The sequence below is a fragment of the Erithacus rubecula genome (genome assembly GCF_903797595.1).
Source record: "Erithacus rubecula genome assembly, chromosome: 15".
Classification (NCBI taxonomy): Eukaryota; Metazoa; Chordata; class Aves; order Passeriformes; family Muscicapidae; genus Erithacus; species Erithacus rubecula.
Genome location: NC_136667.1, coordinates 6,514,846 through 6,533,866, shown reverse-complemented (window position 1 = coordinate 6,533,866; position 19,021 = coordinate 6,514,846). Strand labels below are relative to the sequence as shown.

The window sequence follows — 19,021 nt, the reverse complement described above, 5'->3', positions numbered from 1 at the left end:
TTCCCCGGGAGAAGAGCCCGAGCCGCACCCGCAGCCTCCTGTGGGAGTTGTACAGAGCGACAGGGGCCCGTCCTTTCTCCAGCAAACACCCCCAGCTCCCTCCAGAGCTCCTCAGCAGGTTTGTGCTCCAGATGCTTCACCCAGTTCTGCTGCTTTTCCCTGGACCCTGTTCAGCATCTCAGCGTCCTTCGTGAACCGAGGGGCCCAGAACTGGACACAGCATTGTCACCTTCCCGTGCCATGCTGAGGGGACGGGGAACGCACACCGTGCTGCAGGAGGGGAGGGTCAGCTCTCGGGACCAGGACTGGGGACGTGGGACAGCGCAGGGAAAGCTGCACCCTGCTGGGATGGGGACAGCCCCACCGAGGGGACAGCTCCGGCGATGTGTGCCCGCTCCCCCGTGCCTCGCACCGCTCCCCGCGCCCGGTGCCGCTGCACGGCCGCGCTGAGGGCGGCTCCGCCGCGGCCATGTTGAGGGCGGGGAGCGCGGAGGGCGCGGAGGCGGCGCCGGGGCCGCTGCGGGCGCGGCGCCTCCTGCTCCCAGCGCCCGCTGCCGCCGCCGCTCCTGTGGCTCCCTCCCAGCGCCCGCTCTCGCCGCTCCGAGCCGCCCGCAGCCGCCGCCGGCGGGGCCGCGCTCCATGGCGACCCCCAGCCCCTGCATCGTGGTGAGTGCGGGGGCTGCCGCCCGCGGGACGGGGGATGCCGGCAACGGGGCCGCTGCCCCCGCCTGCCCCCCGGAATGCGGCGATCTGTGAGGGAACGCGGGGGGTGGCATGGCGTGGCGTGGCGTATCGTGTGTTGTGCCGTGTGGTATCGCGTCCCTGGGCGCCGGGAGCCGCCGCCTCACGGAGTCACCTTGAGTGCAGCCCCGGCCTCCCGGCGCCGGGCCCGTCCCTGCCCTCGCTGCCCCGGCCGGGCGCGTCCCTGCCCGCAGCGGCCGCGGCTCCCTCGGGTGGGATCCGGGGCGATCCGGAGCCCGAGGGCAGCGGGCAGAGCCGGCGCTGGCGCCTCCGGAGCGAAGGTGGAAGAACTTCCCCCAGCGCGGCACAACTTCCTATTCCTGTTGCTGTTCGCAGCGTGCGGGAGGCTCCGGTCGGGAGAACCCCACGTGTGTGAGCCGGGTCTGGTTCTGCAGGAGCAGCATCCTTGGTATTTTTGCATGGTTGCCGCATCTGCTAAGGCGCTTTATACTCATTTTTAGTTATCATTTTAAAGCAAGTGCCGGTGCTGATGAAGTGCGTGCGGTGTCTGATGGCCGAGAGCTGTGACGGCCGCGAGGTTGCGACAGTAAATCCCTGCAGTCCATAAAAAGCCTGATAAAACCTGTAGGAAGGGCCCATTCCCTGCCAAACGCAGGACGGAAGGCTTAGTAGACACTCTGGATATAACCAAAGGAAAACCCCATGAGTTTTGGGAAGGATCTGCCTTGTTTCTTAAAATAATTCCCTGTGGACTGCGGGGACCATGAGCTCGAGCCGTGTGTGTGTAGCTCACACGGTCAGTTTTGGATGGGAGGGTAACATGATAATGAAATTCCCCAGATAAAATACCAATTAACTATTAATCAACAAAACACCCATGTAAACATTTATCTGACCACTGGCGGGGTAAGTGTTTCCACAGGCACTGAAATAAGATTTGAATCCTGCAAGGGTACTATAGCCAAAATGGATACTTAAAATGCCTGCCCTGGTGAACCGTCAGCACTAACCTTCTGTTTTCCCTCTGAAATTCTTTATCACATAGTAGTGTTCAGTTAGATAACCAGAGAGGGAAGTAATTATAAAAACGCATTATTTTCAAGCTGCAGCAGGGTTAGGGTTCAAGGAAGTCTCTGTTTGATGTGACAGTGTGCGTATGCTAATCCCTTGTCCTAATTAATATGCACTTACCAGTGTTGCAGGCTGTTTCATACAGGGAATTTGCTCGTGTGGAACAGGTTGCTGAAAGCTTTAATTTCAGATTATGAATGATCTTGAATCTCCTCATTTTGGAAACGGTGGTCAGAGCAGAGTTGCTTCACAGCAGCATAACTTGTCATGCTCACGTCTTATGCTGCAAACTGGCTCGTGTGTTTTGTAGTGATCGAGTGTTGTGGAGATTTGGAAGGTGTCCATGTCAGAACCTCTGCTTGCTTAATTGCAGATGCAGGTTTTGCATTACACTGGGAAAACCAAAGGGGTTAAAAAGTTTGATTATTTTTGTAATGGAATATAGGATTTCACTGAGGTGTAGTAACTTCACTTTTCTGCTCTCCACTGGAGGAGGATGTTGTAGGACTTTCTTTCACACATTGCATTGCATAATAACTCACAATATTTCAAGTAACTCTTGTGAACTCTTAGATTACACTTTACTCTCTGTTCAGTGTGACTGATGTTTTTAGAAGGGGGAAAGAAAGGTGCTTCTGATGAGTGTTGTGGGTCTGGTAGGTTTTACTCATGGGTTTGATAGTTTTTACTGAAGAGAGCAAAGGACTTGAAGTTTCCCAGCACAGACTTTCTATAATTTAAGGCTTTGTATAAGTCTCACCTTATTTCCTTTTCAGATTGGCGATGATGAGCAAGGTTACGACCTGGATTTGTTCTGCATACCTAAACATTATGCAGATGATTTGGAAAAAGTCTATATTCCTCATGGGCTCATCATGGACAGGTTTGTTTGACTTCAGAGAGTACACTTATTGCATGAAACTGTAATAAACATCTTCCAGTGATAATTTAATTAAATTACATTTAATTAGAGACTCAAATGTACTTTTTTTTTTTTTTTTTTTTTTTTTTTTTTTTTTTTTTTTTTTTTTTTGCTTCTAAGAGTTTGTACCTTTGCAGTCATGCTATTCTTTGAAAATTGGTCATAATTCTCAAGCAAAATTTTATAGTGTGTAGTAACTTAGGACTTTTTTTCAGTGTTTCTTTGATGTTTTACCTTATTAAAATCTAACTACTAGACATTTTGTTGTGTCAGTTAGTCTGAACATATAGTCTCTTGATTTTCCATGAGATATTAATAAAAGTAAACTATGAATGACATCATTTTAGACTCTCATGTTGATGTGGTAGATAAATGACTTCCAACTTTCTCCTGCCTCCTGAGAAAGACATTATCCTCTGCAAATATCAATCTGTCACTTCTGTGGTTGCTGAAATCTGTGATGTGCTGTGCAAGTTTTATCTTGTGTAATCAGAAATGTGTTCATAAACCTACAAGACATTTTTATTTTACTTTGTATTTGAAAGTTGCTAATTTCCTTGATGAGAATGAACAACAAATCCAGTGAATTTAAACCTATTATGAGTGTTGCAGGGTGGGTCTTCCAGGGGATCTTGTGACTAGGAATGCACTTAGATTTTGTGTGTTCCTGTTTAACTAGATACAATGAACATCTCCGTAAAAAAAGTTTCTTTTTAAATATTGAAACTTTACATTGGAAGTCCATATAGAGGAAAAAATTGGACAAAGTACACATCATTAAGGAATTGATGCAAAGCTTGTAATGGTTGGCTTTCTCTGAGAAACCTGCTGTCAGCTGGCACACAATAAATGCTTTCTAAAATAAATGGCAAAATAAATTTAGAAACTATTATTGCAGGAAAACGATGCAGTGTTCCCTTGCTCTGCCTTGCTGGTATTGTGTTCTGCTTTCAGGACACATTTCTGGCATTCTGATTTGGCAAATAAACGTAAATTCGAGAGTTTTCCTGCTCCTCAGCTGGTGAGGACTACTGCCTTTGGGGTTGTGTTAGCTTACATTGCATGGAAGCTGAACCTGTCTGTGGAAGAACACACCTTCATGTCTCCTATCTGACAGTGGAACAGTTTTAGAGTGTTAAGGTTTGCTTTGGCTGCCTGTGATGTAGGAAAACAAGAGCATTTGGCAGCGCTACTGTTGGATTAACCTTGAAAAGCAAAACTTTGTTGACCAGTAACATATAAAAGTGACTAAAGTGGTGTGCAAATATTTCCAAGCAGCATGTGTTTCCAAGTTTGCTGCCTGTGTTTGCTGCTGCTAGGAGTATCAAATGCTGCTGCTGTGATGAACAAATGAAATGTTATGACAGCTCACTCTTCCTTGGTTTTGTTTAGGACGGAGAGACTGGCACGAGAAATTATGAAGGGCATGGGAGGACACCACATTGTGGCACTCTGTGTACTCAAGGGTGGCTATAAATTTTTTGCTGATTTATTAGACTACATCAAAGCCCTGAACAGGAACAGTGACAAATCAATCCCCATGACAGTTGACTTCATTAGGCTGAAGAGTTATTGTGTAAGTATCTATGCAGTACTGTGCAATTTTTAGCTAAGTTGACTACAAATTATTAACAAAGGTGGTTTAATATTGTTACTGCCCTAATATGCTAATATTAAACAAATAATTAAGGGAATTATGAGCCACAAGCTAATTTACTCTTTCCCTACCTTATTATATAATGTGTTTTCTTTTAGACCTTGATATCTCCTCACCTCAGTAAAATCAGTATGCTGAGGAGAGAGACTCTTTACGTGTCCTTTACTTGTTCAACAATTTCCTCTCTGCACTCTTACCCCAGCTCTAAAGCTGTGGCTCTAGACAGAGAATTCTCCTGCAAGTATTACAAAAATTTAATTCTGGGAATTTTTAGGTGTCCCAGACATCATTCTTGGACAGGATGACTTGAAAGCTGCAGAAATGGTTCAAATGCCTTTTTTTTTTTTTAAATGAATCAACCTATGAGCAAAATTAGTTGCATTTGGCCGTGAGGAAACACTAGATACTTAAACCTAGATTTGTGATTAATAGCCTGTGAATATGGCCTTACCTTTTCAAGACAATGCATAGATTGCTTTGACTTTAAATTTTTTAGGGAAAGAATTTCTTTTGATTCTGAATACAAGTATTCAACTTTTTTGGGACACAGAACATTCTGTAATACAAAGTAACTTTTAGGTTTTACAGGAGGAAGCACAGGATTGTGTTGTGCAGGTCAGGGGAAGAAGCAGGTGTTTGTCAGCACTGGATGAATTCCAGCTTACTGGTAGCCAAGTCTCATGTTTTTGGGATTTCAGAAATTTATTATTTTTTCCCTAAAGCCATCTATAAGATGGAAATAATGACTGTTTTGTTTCAGTTTAAAGTGTTTTAATACATTGTTTCACAATGTTATGCTGTTTGTTCTGCCTCAGCAGCTTTGCATTGAAGTCAGAGTTACTTGTCACAACCCTATTCCAGCAGAAAAATACAGATAACTCAATTGAAAAAAATCACTCTCATCCTTTGTTTGATTAAACTGTGAAACCTGACATGGAATATTTACAGACTTAGTCTGGACTGTTGCAGAATAAACAACGTTGCTGATAAATCCATTATTCTTGTCAAGCTCTCCATTGACATGTCATGACAAAGCCAAGAACTGCACAGGGCAATGGTCCTTTTGCAGGACAAGCAGCCCTGGCTGCCTGAGGCACACACAACTCCAGGGGTTACCTGGAGACCACACTCAGGTCTGCAGAGCACAAGGCACTCATTTAGTTCTGTGCTTTAATGAGAGTGCAAGGCTGGGCTCAAAGGCTTGTGCCAGCCTTTGGTTGTATTTCACAAGGCACTTTGTGCTTGTGCACTGTGTTAAAATCAGTGAGGGAGAGCAGTCTGAGCCTCTTTTCTTCTGTGCCTCCAAAAGGGGAGGCTCCTGCCTCCAGTCCACTTCACCCCAAGGCCCCCACATGTCCATATATTCTGCCTGTAAAAGCTGCAGAAAACTGAATGTCTTCATTACAGAATAGTAGGTTAAAAAATAGGGAATTATGACTTCCACTTGTTTTTTCTTGGAGAGGAAATTGTGTATCTTCTGCTTTTTCCACTTAGGAACACTTTCAATAACTTACCTTGTTTAAAAAATCAGTACAAAGACTATACCCTTCATGCTCTCTACTTTCTAACTCATAAAAAAAAAAATACTGGAGAAGTAGTTTGAAACACATGAAAAAAGTCTCTGCTAAAAAGCAAGGCTGACTTTTTGCTGATGTCCCAGGTGTGTTTTGGTTCATTTCTTTACTACAGCTGTTTTTGTTTATTCCCCCTCAGAGCTACAGTGCTTTGATATTAATAGGGGAGTGAGCAACAAAGTAAGTTTTATGGAGATTACAACCCTGTTTTTACTACAGAAGCAAGTGGATGAGGAGAAAAACAGAGAAATGTCGACAGAAAGCTGTTGAAGCCAAACATTTTCCTTGAGGTGTTGGCTTGGGGGTTTTTAATTTTGTCAGCCAGTTCTATAAAAGAATGTTTTCTTGTTCTAGATGAGTGAGGAGCTGCTGTTATGTGATGCCTCCACTACACTATGCATGAGCATTTCTTTTCTGTAGGTGGTTATTAATATCCAAATTTAGGTCCTTTAGATTGCATAACTTGATAGACTGGGAAAGATTATCCTATCATGGGCATGTATGTAACAGCTTGACTGGGTCTCTGTCAGTAATAGTGTCAGAATGCTAAATCTGCTCTGTGATTTTGATCTGTGCTTTGCTACAGGAAGGGATCTGTGTTCAGTGGTGTGAAAATCATCACAAACTGTAATGGGCAGTTGAAAGTGGAACTTTCTTGTTGCTGTCTCTGGATGTGATTACTGGATCAGGCTGCCTGCCTTTACAGACTGGATAAAAGATGTTAAAAATATCCTGGTCACATAAATGAAGCAGATGAACTTTTGTAATGGTTCTGTAATTGATGTAATTGAAGTTCTATTCTTGTTTCAAACTGATCATTTAATATTTACAAGCATATGGGGTTTCTTTTTGTGTTGAAATGCAAAGTTCATACTGTACTGCACCCAAAATAATTCTCTAAGAATACTAAAATGATCAGCTGTAATTAAACTTTACTTGTAACTCCAGTTTTCCAAGTCCTTATGGATAAATTTTAATGATCTGGCAAGCTGTTAAGAAATGGAAAGATAATGTTTGTGATCAGATCCAACTCTCAGTATTCTTGACAAACAGTTTATTCTGTTTGTGTTACAAGAAGAATGGCTTTTCACCAGTCTCCTGCATTTAAGCATGGAAATGAGCAAATGTTCCTTGTATAGTCATGAAGGGCAGCCAAAAGACAGATATGTTGCACTGTCACTGGTGAAAATAGGGATTCTTGGTGGAGTAGATGCTAAACTCTGGTTAGGCTGGTCACAGCAGTATTCTGAAAGGTCTCTGCTAACCAAACCTTACAACAGATACTGCAAGGAACTTGAAATACCACTTTAAAAGGTTGTCTTGGAGTCACTTGAGTCAGGAGTTAAATCTTGTAAAACATTGTTTTCCAGCAGTGGCAACAGGGAGGCAGTAAAAACAGATCTAAACAGTAAAACTCGTCTGTGTTAAACCATGAAGCATTGAAGTCTTACCAGCAAAGAACTCAGAAATAAGGCTTCTGAAGATAATTAAAACATTGCTTAATGATTAAACAAAGTTCTTGCCGGTGGAAATCTGGTTACAGCCAATGTCAGAAATCTTTAACTGTTTTTCCACCCTTTACTGCTCAGGAGCTTAGCATCTGCATATGACAGCTTATATGAAGTGTGAGACACTGTCAAGGTTTAAAATCAGCTGAGTGAGCTTAATAAACTGCCAAGGTTTGTGAGGCACTCCTAGCAGCTGTTTTTAACTTTCCTATATAACAGTTCATTTACATTTTTATCACAGTTTAGATTTACTGAAGCAAAATGCATTATATTGATGGTGTACCTGTGTTGCTGTTCAGTTGCATGAGAACTAATTTGATTTGTTACCAATATTGGCTGTAAACTAAGCATAAGCTTTTCTGGCTATTTTTGTAGTTCATTGTTCTAAATAGCAATCAGTGCTTTGTCTGCTGTCTATTCTTGTTATGATTGCCTATTCTTATTCAGAGTAAGACTTTCTAAAGCAATAAAGTTTAAAATGTAAATTACAAGCTATATAGCATCCTGTAGCCTGGAAACCAGAAGTGCTTTTTTGTCCTGTTTCTATAATCTGTAGAGAATGCATAGTAACTCCTTGCTTTTTAGATACATATGTGTATATAATGGTCACAGATGAGAGATGATGCCTGTGTAGATGCAAATCTCTTGTCAAACATCTTTAATCTGAAGTTCATCTTTGAAGTTGTAATTTCTTTGTTCATAGAGGGATGCTGTTGCTGCTGTGCTTCTGAAAGCTTTAATGTTTACTAGTTGTGTACTTCACAGTTTTGACATTTACTGCAAGAAGAAAATCAGTTTAATTCTTCTCATGCTAATGTTCACCCTCCTGTTTCTTAGAACGATCAGTCAACTGGAGATATCAAAGTCATTGGGGGAGATGACCTCTCAACCTTGACTGGAAAGGTACAGCTCTCTGTGTGTCTGTGAATTCATCCTGCTGAGATGTGTAAGGTGCAGCCCACAACAAGAACACACATTCCCAGGATAGGCAGTGACAAGAGGAGGAAATAGGAGAATGTAAATTGGGAATCTGCTTTTCTCCAGTGATTCTGTGGAGGACATTGAGCCAGATGTTAGGGGTTAAAGCACCATTGCTCCTGCTCTGTCAGAACACATCACTCTCCCCTTCTCCTCACACACAGGTGATTTCTAAGACATGAGTGTCAATATAAAGGATATAGGTATGGCAGAATTGTACATGTCTCTGCAATGGGACACTCTTCTCTAGAAAAATAGGAATTGTATAGACTCTGTTTTGATCTCTTTTGCATATGTCTAGAATTTTCAAAGTCTGAATAATTTAAAGACTACTTAACGAGCTGTTGAGAAGGATCTCAGCTAATTGTTATTAGAGCATCAGAAATGTTAAACTACAAAGCAGTTGTTGTTACATCTGTAAACACACATAAATAAATGGTGATACAAATATTTAACTGCACTGAAAATTAGTTATGAAGATTAGTAAGAAATTGTATGTTGTCTAGACACTAATGGATTTGTTTTTCTTTTTCTTCCTACCAGAATGTTTTGATTGTGGAAGTAAGTACTGTATTTCACTTGGAAATTCTAATGTGTTACAGGTAAAAGAATTCTAATAGAAGTTTTTCCTAAGCCAGAAAACCTACAGTTTCTGGTTTCAAGGCTTCCAGGTTCTGAATTCAGCCTGAATTTTGCAAGTGGTCTCTGAATTTGAACTAAGCTGTGTTTTGAATTCTCAAATTGCATTCAGTTTCCATATTTAACCAGGAAAATAGCAATCTAAAATGGTTTGTATTTTATTTCAGTTTTCTGAGATTTTGTCAATTCTGAAATATGTAATTTTTTCCTTTTTTTTTTTTTTTCCTTTTAATTTGAAAATGTAGCCTGAAAAAAAGGTGACACTAAGCATGTTATTATTCTGGGTTCATCACAGCAAGCTAGGAAACCAAGCTGCAGAGGTAGAAAGAGATTCCTGGTATGAGCATACTAAAATATCTGAAAAACAGATCTAAGCCCAGCATCCTTGTGTGTAGTTTGTTTAGAGAATAGTGCCATAGAGAATGCTAATCTTAACTGGCATTTTGCAATTGCTAAATTCCCATTCCTCTGTCTAGTGATGGTTCTCTGGGTGATGCCAGGTTCAGTTTGATTGCCTGGTAGGGGCTGTTGCTTAATTCTTGCTTTCATACCTCTGTCTTGATGAGCACCATTGCTAATGTGCAGCCAATGTCACTTTCCTGGAGTACAATTGACAATTTCAGGATAGGGAGGCAGCAGCAGTAGACAGGAAAAGCAGATGTGCAATCTAATAATGTGTTAAGGCTCCAAGTAATGGAAATGGCATGTTTGTAAGCAAACAAACAACTATGGCAACTGATTCATCAGCCAAAGGAAAGGATGTTTCCTCTCATAAAATGTGTTTCTATATATTATTTTCCTAATTTGAGAAGGTTATATTATTCCACAGGAAGCACATGCAGTTCCAAAACTCCTACCAAAATAGTATGTATACAGCAGTCATTGTGTGAGCTGTGGTGTCCTTTGAAGTATATTTTGCTTCAGATAGACAGATGTGTCTAATTATGTATCTGCTCCATTTCAGATGAATGTAATCCCCTGATTAGGTTAGTTTCTTATTTATTCAGTGAATCATCTGTCCAGTGACTCGTCTTACACTCAGATATGAACACTTACTAATCACCATTTTAACTGTCAAATAATAAAATGCTCTTCTATTGTAAATTTAATGTCTTGAGCACTATGGTTTTCTTTACTGCATCCCTTTAATGTAAAAAAAATCTGAGACAATGGAGATTCATCTCCAATAAACAGCTCATCACACAACAGAAAATTAGTAATAGGTTCTGCTTTTCTCTTAGAGCATGGAAGTAGCTGTTTGTTTACCAACTTTGATTTTTATCTCTGTACTTGAGTATCTTCAACTTCTCTGGAGTTAAATGATTAAAAGCATTGAGTGTTAATGGTAATGGTGACAGGTGCTTTGTTTACTTTGTTTTTTGATTTATATTTTAATTGGGAGTCATGGGAAAATCAGCCAAAACCAGGATATTGCTGCTTCTTTGCTGTCTGCCTTCTTCATTTCAAATAGATTTGATTTTAGGCCAGGGCAAGGACTATCACTCTAAAGATGGTGTGACTGAGTCCAAAAGAGGTGGCCATTTCTGGAAGCCATGTATTCTCTTTTTATTTTTTGTTTATATGTGCAGTGAATGGGATTAAAATACTGTGTCAAAATATATTTTAGTGTGTTTTAGACTGTAGAACTTCACTCAGACTTCCCTGTGCAATTTCTTCAGATATTTCTTGGCTCTGTAAAGTAAATTGTACTCCTTTTCCTTTAACTGCAGTAAGGGCTTGTTCTGCCTGTTTTTTCTTCTTGCTTTTCTTCCCATTGAATACTCTGTAACTGAGCTCAACAGCCAGACTAACGTTACTCTTATCATACTCGAATTAAACATTATCTCACTGCTGCAAGGAGCAGCCATAAAATATCCAGAAGGAGCCAGGAAGGTCATTGCAGTAACTGCTTGTTCAGAAACTGCTTCCAAAGTCGTGGTTATCCACAGCAATTAAGCACTCTTGTTAATGTGTGTGATCACTTTAGCCAGTGTGGTTGGTTGCATAAGCCCAGCACTGTGTTCTGTGCCACCTGGATTTGGTTGTGAGCATTTTTACAGGCTGTAGTTTGTCATGTTTTCATGCTGCTGTTGTTGAGTAATTTTGGTGGTAGAAACTTGAAAGTGCTACTCTGACATGTTTAATATCCTGTCTTACATGAGTGTTTTTATTTTCAGGATATAATTGATACTGGTAAAACAATGAAAACGCTGCTGTCTCTACTTAAACAGTACAATCCAAAGATGGTGAAAGTAGCCAGGTAAATGTTTGATTATTTGTGCTGGTTTTCATCTTAAAAAGCTTTTAAAAAAACACCAAACCAACAAGGACAAACAAACATAAAACACATTTCCATGGAAGAGAAACGGGAGGGAACATTTCTGAAGGAGTCATATGTGATGTGATCTGTTGAAGTCAGTATTTGTTTAAACTCCTAAAGCACTTTTGCCATGTCATAAGCATATATATATATGTTAAGGATTTTGGAAAAAATGTTCTTTCCAGTCTTATTGCTGGAAGAATTCCTGTGCTTCATAAGGGCATAACTTTGCATGCCTGGAACAACTCTTGCCTATCATATTATGGTAAAGTTTGTGGGCTTCAACCACTGAAGTCAATGTTTAGAAGTATCTTGAAGAATTTAAATCTTTCAGTCTTAAAAGAAATACCCTCTCAAGTTAATAAAGGTTGTATTTTCAACACAAATTTAGTTCACAAATATAGACTTTAACTAGAAGGGGGAATAAGAAATATTAGTGGTTGTTACTAACCTGTATGTAATGTCTCTCCAAAGATGTTTGTTTCTGCTGGCACTGTCTGCAACTTCACTATGCTGCAGTGGTGTACCTGTGCAATGGAGACATTTTTTTTCTATTTTTCCTTCTTTAATTGTGGAATTTCATTAGTTTACACATGTAAATGTGTAAACTAATGTGAGTGAGTGTATAGTGTGCATAGTGCAGCTGAGCTTTAGAGGTCATTCTGTGAGAGTCACCCAGCCATATGCTCTTCCAGGCTTTTCTACTTAGTTGCACCTTTAATCAATTTGTTTCAAAACATTTCAAAATTAAACAACTTGCAACTAACAGGAAATGTTGAGGATGATATTGTATTATTAACCAATATCAACATTCCTCCTACTTCTTTTTAAATTACATCTGTTGCACTGCTATGGTGTAGTTGTGGATTTTTTAATAAAAGCATAATGATTGCTGGGGATTAGAGATAAAGCAGAGCTGGGTGTGATATCTAATCACTTGTGTTGCCATAACAATGTCAGAGCAGTTGTTAGACTTACCACAACAGCTCTTCTTGCTGACAATCTGGAGGTGACCTGCTGAAGGTGAGGCCCTTGTGGATTTCTCCCTGGCCAGTTTTTAAATGTGTGTCACTGAAAAGTTTTATAACACTACAGTGTAAATCAACAATACAATACAACATGACATAATATATCTGTGGAAAGACCAATTTCCTGTATTTTAAACCTGTTGCAGTAATTTGGGTCTGCCCAGGGAAACATGATCATTCTAGATAATCTTACATTGTTAGTTGTTTCACTTCTCTCTCTTCTATATCTTTTATTCTTTGTTAATTGTTTGATTGTTTTGTTGTTGTGATTGTTGATTGGGTTGGGGAATTTGAGTTTTTTTGTTTGGTTTGGGTTTTTTTTTAGTTTTTTGTTTATTTTCCTTCAGACAATTAAGTAGTTGTAGTAGGGAGATGTGAATTAATGCTAGTACTATTCTGGGATCAGACCCTACACCAATTCTCAAAAATTAAGTCTCTCAATTAGAAGTTTCAGAAACTAAAATCAAAACTGTGACTGTGGCAAACATAGCCACAACTTCAGGGGTCATCCAGGAGGGGAAGGGTCTGTGCTTAGTGTGCAGAGTTGTGCTGCTCCTGTTTGCATTCAGCCATAACCACCTTTTCTTTTCCCCCCTAAATCTCTGTTTCCCAGACAGACAAATGTCAGGCCTGTGGGATTGTCTGATAGGAGGCAGAAGTGCTCAACTGAATAATGAGCAAATCAAACTAAGCTGGCAGGGCATTTCTCTCTACCACAGTACCCCCAGCTCTGTATCTCTGTGCTTTTTGCTCCTCTGACCATTAATTCTAATATCCCTTAAACATCAGAATCAATTACATTTTTTCTATGGGGGTAATTAGTACTTCCAGTGAAAACCAGTTGAGGGCAAGTTGTGTAAGTGGAATTGAGGTTACATTCAAGCAGCTGAATTTTTGCTCCATGAAACTTGGGCTTTTCTTGGGCTTTTTTTCTTGGGCCACATCCCAGATTGTTGCCTACAAGGTAAATTGCACCTGAAGTTCCTGATATATATAAAATCCCAATAAGTGAATTTTCACAGTGAAAATCCATCCAGATCAGTGTCTCCCAGCCTTTTCCTTGAAGATCTGTTAGTTACCCTTTAGGCTGTGAGCCATTCATGATTCTGGGAAATTTTGCTTTTGTCATTATGATTTTTTTGTACCTGCAAGTAAAGCAGTGGTTTAAAATATGTGTAATTATGCAGTCAGTTATGCACACTTAGACCTAACTCAGCTTCTCTGTCATTAAAACAGTCTCATATATTTGTACATGGTGCTTTTCCATGTTTCAGTTGTACATTAATTTTATTTTTAGTTTGTTGGTGAAAAGAACTCCCCGAAGTGTGGGATATCGGCCGGACTGTAAGTGACTTTTGACAACCATTTTTCATTATTAAAAGTATGTCTGTGTATTGTGTACCTTTTGCTCAAAGTCCAAGGATGTTCCAAATAGGTTTTTACTAATTATTATTGAGAAAGTTTGCTCTTACGTAGATAATTTAAATAATTGGAATGTATTTTGAGACAGTTAATCAGGATTTGTAACATTTGCAACTTTTTATTATATTGAAAATCAAACTGTGATATATTGGTCTAGGTTACACCTTTGTCATTTGCAAAATCTGTCAGCTTGCATGTGGTCAAATGCTTCAGTCAGTGGGATCTGCTGGATTCCCCTTTTGACACTTTTGGGGGTGATTTGTGTGCCTTAGCCTAGCCAGCTCTTGCCATTTGGCTGTCCCAAGAATGTGGGAGGACCACAGGGGGTAGCAGGTCTGATAAAAGTTTACAGGGATAAAATGCCTAAATTGGCACTGGTTATGTCTGGGTATCTGAATTACAACCTTCTTGTCCTCTCCTGTCTGACCTAAGACTGTAAGTGAAGGAACAGCATCCACAGCAGACAGTGGTAAGAGAGTGGCAGCTCCTCCTGCCTTGGGCAGGGCTGTGTGTTTACCATGTTCCTGATACTTCCATTGTGGAAGTGAATTGAGCTGCAGAATCACATCCTGTTCCTCCTCCTTTCCAAGGCTGTACAAAGCTCTGTAAGTGAAGCTTTTTGATACCTTGAGGTTTTATTGAGGTGCTCCCCTCATTCCAGGGTGCCCCTCATTGCTGGGATCTCATTATAGGCTTAGCTGGGCTAATGGTGCCTTTGGAGCATCTTGCAGCAGATGACTTGTTTTGCCATCTGTCCCCAGTAACAGCCTGTCCAGAGCAGAATATGTGAGCTCTGAAGGAGACAAGGCAACAATGGCTGGGCCTCTGTTTTATCCCTGTATTGTGAGGCCCAGTAAGTGCTAAACATCACCTCAGTTTTTCCAAAAGTGGCCACAGCCTTTTATTTGAATTGCTCTACTTACTTCCCTGTTTTCCCCATTGTAGCCAGGGAGACAAAAAAGACACAACTTTCCTGCTCTGGAGTCTTTCATTTTAGCAAGGGGGAAAAAGCCCTTTTGAAAATTTATATTTTAGGTAATATAATTTTTTTAATCATTTTATAGTGTGTGTAGACAAAGTATCCCGCTGGAGCTGTTCAGACAATCTGGAATGGTGGATGCCTTCTTTTTAGGCAAATTTTTTGGGAGATAAAAATCATAACCAAACACAAAAAACACCAACAAAGCAAAGCCAAAAGCAAACCCAAAGCAGCCAACCCACACCTGTATCTGAAACCTGCAAATGACCCTTCTGCAGCTCTGTCTGGAGTGCAGGTCCAACTCCCAGCAGGTCCTGCTGCCTCTGAATTGTGCTGTGGGGGGAACTCCTGTTGTGCTCAGGAGTGCCCTGCTGCTGCACTGGCAATGTCAGGCATCTAGGAAGTGCCAGCAAGGATTGGCACTTCTGTATATATTTGCAAACTCAGAGGACATTTTCAAGGAATTTTACATTCTTGTTATAATATCCTATTAATGAATTTAAGAGCTTCCATTCATTTCTTGGAGACTAGCACTATTTAACTTCCTTTAGTTGATAAATCAATAAAGTAAGTTAAAATTGTAAAATAGCTGAAATATTAATCTGAGGGTACTTGAGTGGAAGAAATAAAATGAATTACAATCTATATCTATAAAATTCTATATTGTCTCTGTAAAAAGGTCTGGTGAACTCTAGGAAGTTCTTTTTCTAACACACTGGTGACTTATGGTGTTTTTCAGTTGTTGGATTTGAAGTGCCAGACAAATTTGTTGTGGGATACGCCCTAGATTACAATGAATACTTTAGAGATTTGAACGTAAGTAATTTTTCCCGTATGTTTTTTTCCATTTAAAACTGGGGAGGAGGAAGGAAGGGAAATCTCCTTACATCATTCTCCCTGCTCTGTAAATCATGCCTCATGTTCCAGTGATGAGAACAGGCCTGAGAGCAGCAGGGCAGTGTTTGGAGCTCTGATAAAACTAAAAAAATTTATTTTGCTGCATGCAGAGTGGAGGCTGCACAACTGTCAGCTTTGAAATAATGTGAAATTTGTGTGAAATTTTCTGTCTCACTAGTTGTCTGCAACAAATAATAAGCATTTGCTTAGTAATGTCAGAGTTAAAGAAGAGAGACTTGGGATGAAATTAAGAAGGGCTCACCTTTTATTATTTTTATTATTAACTCTTCATCTGGGTCTCACCAGACTCAGCAGACACTGGGTGGAACAATTAGGACAGGAGAAAAGGAGGCAATGTGGAGATTTTTGGGCCAAAAAAAGGCCCAAGTTTTTCTGCATAAACATTGTCAGAAGATTCTTCCTCCTGAAGTGTGTACAGCACACTTGTGTTGCTTTCAGAAGCTTGTTATTGATGTCAAACCTTGGTCTCTTAGGTTACTTTCCTAACAGGAGCTTTTTATTTTATTTTGTTTCAGCATATCTGTGTGATCAGCGAGACGGGGAAGCAGAAGTACAAAGCATGAAAGCAGAGTTCAAGTGACAACAGAGCTTTGAAATGTTTTGTTTACTGAGTCCAATATTTCACAGGCTTCAGCTCTGGTACACCAGCTACACTTGTAGAATGCCCCAGCCCCATTGCCATATGCTTACTGTAATTTATTGCATGTACAATATAAGAGCCTGTCTTGTTCATTGATATTTTAGAAATGTAAACACTTAGTGCAGTTCTGCACTCCTTATTTTGATTTGCACTATGACTCTACCAACTATTGCTGCCCCTGGTTGGGTTGTGCTGTTTGTGAGCTCCAGAGTCTAACTCTTGCAGTGGTAAATTGCTTAAACCTCATCAACCCAGAACTGAAATAGTTCAAGTACTGTAAATGTAAAACATTTTATGATAGGGAAGTCTATTAGTAATATTTTTAAAATCTGTAATTTAAGTTTTATTTTTTAATGCACAGATGTGATTGTGATTAATGGATAGTTGCACCTTTGGGTGTTATAAAGCATGAGGAGCAGCCAGTTACAGTATCTGTAATCTCCAAGGGGCTCATCCAAATCTCCTGGAGTTGCCTTATTGCTGTAAAGGAAGTCTGGGTGAAAAGCGTGTTTTTTCTTTTTCCTTTTTTTTTTTTTTTTTTAAAGATGGAATGACAAAACAGAATGTTTAAAATCTAGTTTTAGTTGAGCTGCCTATTTCTGTTAGGTTTTTTTCTTTTAAAAATCCATCAGTCTATGGAATTGCCTTTTAAATGTAAACAATTTTAATATATTTGTGGGAAAAAAGAAGTATTGTAATGTTTACTTTATAAGATCTACAAAGCAAAGTACTTTAAATAAAGGCTGTCTCTTTAAAATAAGCACCACACATCTATCCCACTCATTCTGTATATTAAAGTGCTCTTGAAATTTTCTTCTCAATTACATTTTTCATAAGTGCTTGTCACAGTGGAGGTAGACTCTACATTTGTTACCTTTGTAGAGCCTTTGGTTAATGTAATCCTGTCTGAGAGAGAAGATGAAAGTGCTGTGGGAAGATATTGAAACTATTGCATATTCTCTAAGCAAACCAGATTCCAGAGAGAACAGTTGCAGCAACAGTCCTTTGTTCTGTCTTGCAAAAATGAAGAGTGGAGGTTCTATGTCCATTAAACATGTCCATGTGGTAAGAAAACCCACAAAAAACCACAACCAATTTGTAAGTAATAATTTTGGTTTGTTTCATTAGCACTTGTGTTCATGTGGAGTCCAGTCCTGAGCATGGCAGCCCAGCTCACACCTGTGTTTGTGCTTTTTGGTTCTTTTTGGTACTTTTGCATGGCATTCTCCCACCACATCCTTGGATTTAATGCTGCTCAGTGCCTAATACACAGTGGAGTTTTAGAAAGATTCTGTTTTGAAAGATTTTTCTGTGGTTTTTGAAGGTTGAATCTGTTCTTTTCCAAGGACTGCACACTACTGCCCATCCATGGCCCGCTCCATTACAGCTGACCTAATATTAATGATGATAATAGCAGACCTAAAATATGCATTCACACAATGTAACTCACATCAAATCACCACATTTCTGGAAGATCTATTTGTGAATAGGAATTCTCTTTAACAAATTTTGGAACACTGATCATAATTATGCTGTAAGTTATTCTTTCAAAGAGCTTTTCTTCCAATGTATTACAGTCTGGTTGTATTTCAGGATTTGTCCTAAATCACCTTTGTGTACCTGCCTGTTCCAGAACCTGTGACTTGTTGCAAAAAAGGTGATGCATCTCCAAGAAGAGGAAATGCTCTGTCTCCTGAAAGATTTTGCAGTCATGGTTAAAACAATTAGTCACATGATGTGATTTGGGAAGGAGAGGAGGAGTTGAGTTAGTCATAACAAGGGGTTTATCTTTCAAACCGTATCTGGAGCAGGGAATTCCTGGTCTGTTGGGGGCAGGGGTTGGAATTGCATGGACTGTGTGCTCACAGGAGGGTTTTGGGAAGATGCTGTTGAGGAGTGATGCTGCACCAGTGCAGGTCTGACTTGTACCACACCACCTGTGTCTGATGGAAAAGGTCTGTACTAAAATCTTGCTGAGTGCTCCCACATGGCAGGTGCTCTGGAACAGACACGGGGTTTTTTGACTTCACATAAGTGCTTGTCAGATCAAGTTCATCACACAGAGAGATTCCTTATTCAAAAGCTTTTGTTGGTCTGAAAACTGTTTAGATAAAAGGTTACCCCCTCCCTCGCCCTTGCTAGAGTAGTTCTATCTACTGCAGCCTTTCACAGCAGCTGTGTGTGCACAACAGGAAGATAAATCCTCACTTGAAACGTGTTGAAACTGCAATTGTTACTTTTTATTTGGTAATTTTGGTTAAAAGACTGGGAGTTTAGTCACATCTTTGCAAGTGAAACAGCAGCTTTATGCGACAGACATATACTGCTAAAGCATTAGAAAGCACAGAGGAATATCTTGTATTTGAACATTTATGTGGCATTTGAAATTCATTATAGTTCCACATTTTATGAATCACAAATGTATGCTGGAAAAATAATTTCGAATATTTATAGGCTTTGCTACACTGTCTCTCCCTGTGACATCTGGCATTTCTGTACATTTTGGTAGCTGAGACAGAAATGCGATGAAAAGTCTCTGTGAGCTGAGCTGGTGCTTCACTTGGGGCTTTTTTTTTTTGCAATCCTGCTTTGAAAATCGAGGCAAATAAGGATCTTTGAACTGGTTTGTAATTGTATATCCTGAGTGATTAAATGGTGGTGTT

At 40.0% G+C, this 19,021-nt stretch overlaps 1 protein-coding gene across 1 annotated transcript; it reads left to right on the top strand.

The window, feature by feature from the left end:
* The first annotated feature begins 489 nt into the window (after nt 1-489).
* HPRT1 (hypoxanthine phosphoribosyltransferase 1) lies at nt 490-17,118 on the top strand. The gene is made up of 9 exons (XM_079318939.1): nt 490-666; nt 2,550-2,656; nt 4,088-4,271; nt 8,272-8,337; nt 8,956-8,973; nt 11,229-11,311; nt 13,697-13,743; nt 15,540-15,616; nt 16,234-17,118. Exons 1-9 carry the CDS (start codon nt 640-642, stop codon nt 16,279-16,281), a joined length of 657 nt encoding a protein of 218 aa, XP_079175065.1. The 5' UTR covers nt 490-639; the 3' UTR covers nt 16,282-17,118.
* The last annotated feature ends 1,903 nt before the right edge of the window (nt 17,119-19,021 follow it).

Coding starts and splice junctions, on each gene's coding strand:
- HPRT1 (XM_079318939.1), top strand. CDS start 640: ATGGCGACCCCCAGCCCCTGCATCGTG. Junction 11,312..13,696: donor AAGATGGTGAAAGTAGCCAG/GTAAATGTTTGA, acceptor TTTTATTTTTAG/TTTGTTGGTGAAAAGAACTC. Junction 15,617..16,233: donor AATACTTTAGAGATTTGAAC/GTAAGTAATTTT, acceptor ATTTTGTTTCAG/CATATCTGTGTGATCAGCGA.